Source organism: Aegilops tauschii, chromosome 2, assembly GCF_002575655.3.
Source record: "Aegilops tauschii subsp. strangulata cultivar AL8/78 chromosome 2, Aet v6.0, whole genome shotgun sequence".
In the NCBI taxonomy this organism is placed as follows: Eukaryota; Viridiplantae; Streptophyta; class Magnoliopsida; order Poales; family Poaceae; genus Aegilops; species Aegilops tauschii.
In genome coordinates this window covers 162050089-162055776 of record NC_053036.3, presented here as the reverse complement: position 1 = coordinate 162055776, position 5688 = coordinate 162050089, and the positions used below count along the sequence as shown (strand labels likewise).

At 52.1% G+C, this 5688-nt stretch overlaps 1 protein-coding gene across 1 annotated transcript; it reads right to left on the bottom strand.

Moving 5' to 3' along the window:
• Positions 1–548: 548 nt before the first annotated feature.
• LOC109780910 (fatty-acid-binding protein 1) lies at positions 549–4531 on the bottom strand. Its single transcript, XM_020339503.4, has 4 exons — positions 4150–4531; positions 3742–3988; positions 1431–1522; positions 549–851 (listed from the first exon to the last, which is right to left on the bottom strand). Exons 1-4 carry the CDS (start codon positions 4493–4495, stop codon positions 712–714), a joined length of 825 nt encoding a protein of 274 aa, XP_020195092.1. The 5' UTR covers positions 4496–4531; the 3' UTR covers positions 549–711.
• Positions 4532–5688: the final 1157 nt, after the last annotated feature.

The window sequence follows — 5688 nt, the reverse complement described above, 5'->3', positions numbered from 1 at the left end:
GACAACAACATAACACCACATGGTAAAAGACTACAGGAGCTCGACTTCAAAGATCTCGAAGCTCAACCAAATAGAGGTCTTTGGCTTCCATCGTCATATAACCAAGCAAGGCGAGCGCCTTGAGCGATGGGCATCTGGTTGCCACGATAACACCCAATGATCCAGCTTCAAGTGAAAACGTCAGGCCTACCCTCTCGGCCAAGCACCATCAACAACAACCACATCCTGCCCCTGGTTCCTCCAACCAACGTGTGACACACCGGCACCTAGGGATGCAAAGGGGCGGCGTCCGAATGTCCTCGAAACAACAAATCAAAAGCATATCTATAGAAGGAAATTGCCAACCAAATTTCAATCCATTCCAGCCCATATGCAGGAATTTGGGTTACACTCCCACTGTAAACTAATATAAGACTTTTTAGGTCACTAAATAACCTAAAAAGTCTTATATTAGTTTACAGAGGGAGTAGTAGTTTTTAATGTTTTCTTGTAATCATGTCATGTAATCGTCAAACTGAGTAAAAGCCAATGAAATGTCACGCAAGATGAAACCTAAGTTAGCATAGTTTTATTCCTCTGACCGAAAGGAATTTAGGGCCTGAAGGCAACTCATTCATCCCATAAATGTTTGAAGAGGCATTAGAGTGCTCTTGGAGCTAAAATGACAACTTCTTTACAAAACTTAGTGTCACTTAAATTCAAGCACTAATTCTAAGCTTTAAGAATGCTAGCCAAACTTCCTTGGATGTTGGTTTTCGCATTCTTGTCAAACGGGTCGTCTCCAATGTAAAGATCTAAGATAGACTGGCACAAGAGCTTGTTCTGGATACTTCCCACGTCTTCTCCTTCAACTACACATAAATGAATATCTTATTAATCAAGATTTCTAATAACCTTTTAATAAACATAGGAAAGTCATAGGTAGCTGGAAGAAATACGTATGGAACATAACCAGGATCTTTACCATTGCATTCAAATGCAACAAGTGGAATCCTTACTTTCTAAGAACGAGCAGTGGTGGTTTATACCCAAAAGTGGAACCCACACAATACATGGAATTTATATAGCTTTTGTTCGTACCAAGATTCTATACAGCTTTAGCTTACACCGTTATTAGTGCAAGTAGTCACCATTTGCTGGATTTTTTTGCAAGTATTAGCAAATACAATGAAAAATGTATAAGTTATTACCATAATAGATCGAATAAGTTTTGTAAAGTAATCTCCATGTTGAATACATGAATCAAATGAGTGAAGAAAAGTAAGTGTATGCTGACTGGTACTCGGATACTGAATACAAGCCAATTCATTGTGAATAACCAACATATCTTTCTGGCTCTTAAAATCTTTCCTTTCTTCCGCCAAGATAAATCATATCCTAAGTTCTCAAATCATCTAAAAATAAAGGGAAGCAAAAAGAAAACAACTTACTGCTTATTTTAAGAACATGGTTTGATTCCCTCGAAAGCTCAATTACAGATCCCTTTGGTAATTTGTACTCATCCTTGAAAAGTGAAACAAAACTGCAGAAGATCAATGTGTCAAAATCAGATGAGAAAATTAGATATTGATAGTTGAACTTGGTGAGCATAGCATATGCAAGATTGGACAATATGATTAACACTGTTGGGTCTAACCCTAGCTTGCTCTAGACAACAGTGGGAGAAGGAACGGAGGTAGAAGAAGAAGCAGGGCACGCTGGAGTTTTTCTGGCGACCAACGCCAAGGCGCACAAACGCCCCAATCCTTTTCTGTTACTGGACTAACCAACGCCGGCTACAAACCTGGACGCCCCTCCACGCACACAACAAACTGGGGGGATTTATACTTGCGCATGTGCACGTACACATCGCATCCCACCTCCCTCAGCTACATCTAGTGCGCGCGATCCGCTCGGTAGCCCACGACGCACACAACGCTAGGAGCCATGACGGCCACGAGTGCACACACAACACGCACGCAACACACACGGCCATGACCCAGACCGCGGACCCGACGTGGCGCACCGACGCCGGCCGCACCGCCACGGACCCAACCTGGCGCATTGATGCCGATCGCACCGTGCTCCGTCACGACTTATTCCCAACAATCACCCCCTAAGCCGTGACCTAGAGGAGTGCCGGCCCGACGTCGTCACCGTCGGCGAGAAGAGCTTGCTCCGCCTCCACTCGCTTTGGCTTCTTGCAGTCCCGCCGGAAGTGGCCGCGCACGCCGCAGTTGTAGCAGCGTCCGCGCCGCCGCCCTCCGCCCGACTCCATGCTGCTGCCGCCGTCGTCGTCGCCACGGCCGCCACCACGGCTTCCACACACGACGCGAACCATGCAGCATGCATCGTCTCCGCATGAACGCTGCAGCCTCTCCTTCTTCTTTGGCGGCCATACGCCGTCTTCTCCGACTCCGGTGACACACGCCGTGGAGCACATCTTGCCCGGCAAGACCGACAAACGATCTGCTGCCGAGCACCTCCATTGAGACCACGCACGGGCCGATACACGGCCCGACGACCTCGCCGCACCGCCGGTACTCCACGCCATCACGCCGCTGGCTACGACCAGCGCGCCTCCAACGATGGTAACGAATCCCACGACGAACTGGCTCATGATATCAAATGTTGGGTCTAACCCTAGCTTGCTCTAGACTACAGTGGGAGAAGGAACGGAGGTTGAAGAAGAAGCAGGGCACGCTGGAGTTTTTCTGGCGACCAGTGCCAAGGCGCACAAACGCCCCAATCCTTTTCTGTACTGGACTAACCAACGCCAGCTACAAACCTGGACACCCCTCCACGCACACAACAAACTGGGGGGATTTATACTTGCACATGTGCACGTACACATCGCATCCCACCTCCCTCAGCTACATCTAGTGCACGCGATCCGCTCGGTAGCCCACGACGCGCACAACGCTAGGAGCCATGACGGCCACGAGTGCACACACACTCACACACAACACGCACGCAACACACACGGCCATGACCCAGCCAGCGGACCCGGCCTGGGCGCACCGATGCCGGTCGCACCGCCACGGACCCGACCTGGCGCACTGACGCCGATCGCACCGTGCTCCGTCACGACTTATTCCCAACAAACACAACAATGGAGCAAATCATTCAAGTAAACCAACACTGACACACACTTCAGTAAATATAGTCTGAATATTTCAGAACTAAGTTGGCAGATTATAAAAGATACTGGTTAGATAACAATTTTGGCATGTAACAACCAAAGCTCCTTAGTTGTAGCACCAGAATAAGAAATTTCTGGCAGTATGAAATGGAATGTGGTCTCTAACAGCCCTACATTGTGGATGGATTATTAACAACAGCAGTTATGATCAAGTGCCAACATTGCTTCAGTGCAATTAATGTAATCCGACCAACCTGAGCTCCGAAACTTCAGAAAAGTGAACACTCAACAGCAAAAATAATGGCCAATTCGATTACACACAACCTAACTAAAAAATGGTTCGAGTCTTCACGAGTTTCATGTAATATGCATCCTAAAATCTTTCTAGCTCCAGTTTGAAACTAAATGCAATATAGATATCTAGTTCCTTTTGTCAATCCTAAACTGAACTTGATAACCGTGGCACTATTCATAACTGTGGTTAAAAGTTATAACTAAATCAAATATTAGGATGAAGACAGCACTGCATCCAGCCAGTCTGCAACTGCAAACCAGTATCAAGGAGGTATATTTGCTTCTCTCAACAAGAGCACTTCATCAAGAACCAGAATTGCATTTACCTCTGAAGCAACTCTTTGGTGTCTGACCCCCCAAACTTCTGAAGCCTGCTTCCTACACTCTTCTCAAAAGCGCTCCGAACTGAGCCAATGCTCAGCCTCCCATAAACTATCTGAAGCCTGACCGTCATACGTATGTCGCCCTCTAGTGCATCGTTGATCAGCTCATCGCTTTCCTTCAGATCAGAGATGGGAAGCTTCTGGTACTTCTCTCTCAGCTGCTTCAGATCGCTGTCATCCGCATAAACGCCTGCACAGAGCAACATTTCACAATCTCTTCTCGGCGTTGCAGTTTTACAGCATTTTACAATCTGTGTCGCTGTTGCAGTTTCCTTTCTGAGTACATTAAATATGCGATGCGACTAGAGGTGTCAATGTAAAAAAAGGAAGAAAATTTGATTAGTAGGTTACCGAACGCGTAGACGTCGATGGACTTGAGGCCGAGGATGGTGGTCTTGCGGAGGCCGACGCCGAGGAGGCGGCGGCCGCCAGCGGTCTCGAAGGGGAATGCGGCGCCGGTGCGGGGCTCGACGTTGCCGGGGGCGCCGCTTTCGGCAAGGGAGAGGGAGGCCCAGAGGGGTGCAGAGTGCGCCGGGCGCGGGAGCGGCCGACCGGCAGATTTGGCGGTCAGGGCGAAGCCGGCTGCGGCTGCCGCCGCCGCGGCGGCGGCAATTGCGGCAGCGATGGCGGCACGGTGGGGAGGCGGGGGAGGGGGGAGACGGGCGAAGGTGGCGGTGGGGAAGCGGGGGGAGACCATGGCTGAGGCGGAGCGGAGGCCGGAGGCGTGTGCAGTGTGCTGCGGTGTACTGTACTGTGGTGTGGTGTGGCCGCGTGGGGGACGGAGCACGCGATGTGGACGGGCGGCAGTTGGCGCGTGGGGACGGCAGGTGGCAGCTAGCGGGGTGGCACCCGGAAATTCAACCTGAAAGTCTTGCAATTTTCGAATTAATTTTAGACGAAACACGAACCTGTAAATTTTGGACAAAAAATAGTTGGGTTTGTGTGGTGAAAAGAAAGAGTTAGAGCAACTTCCGACCCAAACGGACGGCGATTTCATCCGCTTTTTGTTCGTTTGAGTCGGCCAGACGGACACAGATGCCCGCTTCCGCATTTGGATCGGCGCGTGCGCCCAATGCTGGCCTGAACCCATTTTGACGGCGCAAAAAAAAATGAACGCATGCATATTAAAAAAAGAGAAACAACATTAATTAAACATTAAAGCCGGCCACGAAGGCCGGCGAGAGTCCATGCGTCCACATTTGCATTTAAAAAAAATAAAAACAGCCTAAACTACGAGGCGGCGCGCTGCCCTAGGCGTCGTCGTCGTCGTCGTCCTTGGGGTCCGTGAGGTCGATGAGCGTCGGCGCCGGCCCGGCCCAGGCGAACACCGTGTTCCAGAGCACCGTCATGTCGGGCTGTGCCGGCGCAGGCAGTGCCGGGGCGGGGGGTGTGCGGCCGCCTGTGCAGCCGCGGCCTGGCGTGCCTCCTCCTCGAGGTCGCGCTCGAGCATCTCCTCGTACTCGCCGCGACGGCGCTCCTCTGCCAGCCGGCGCTGGCACCACATCTCGAGGTACGCCTGCTCCTGTGCCGGCGTCGCCCCCATCAGACCGGCGGCGCGCGTACCCATTCGCGCACTACTCCCGTCAAGGAGTAGCGCTTGATGGGGGACGGCTCCCGCTCAGGCTCCGGCTTGATGGGGGACGGCGGGGCCACCGGCGGCACCACGCTGTCGCCTGCCGCGGAGAGGGCGAGGGCCTGCGCCATTGCCGCCTCGTACCGAGCCTCCTCTTCCGCCTCCGCCGCCTCCGCTTTGCGCCGCTCGTCCTCCTCGCTCTCCCGGTAGACGGCCGCAAGGGCCGCCTGGTAGGCGTCCTCCGCCGCCTGGTCCTCCTCGCGGACGACGAGCGCCGGTGGCGGCGACCTCCGGCCGACCTCGCGCACGCCCCGTCG

Bases quoted from the DNA above. Each gene is read 5' to 3' on its own strand.
- LOC109780910 (XM_020339503.4), bottom strand. From the start codon at position 4,495: ATGGTCTCCCCCCGCTTCCCCACCGCCACCTTCGCCCGTCTCCCCCCT. The intron at 3,989-4,149 runs GTAACCTACTAA...TGCTCTGTGCAG, and splicing joins CATCGACGTCTACGCGTTCG to GCGTTTATGCGGATGACAGC. The intron at 1,523-3,741 runs GTAAATGCAATT...GATCTTCTGCAG, and splicing joins ACCAAAGAGTTGCTTCAGAG to TTTTGTTTCACTTTTCAAGG.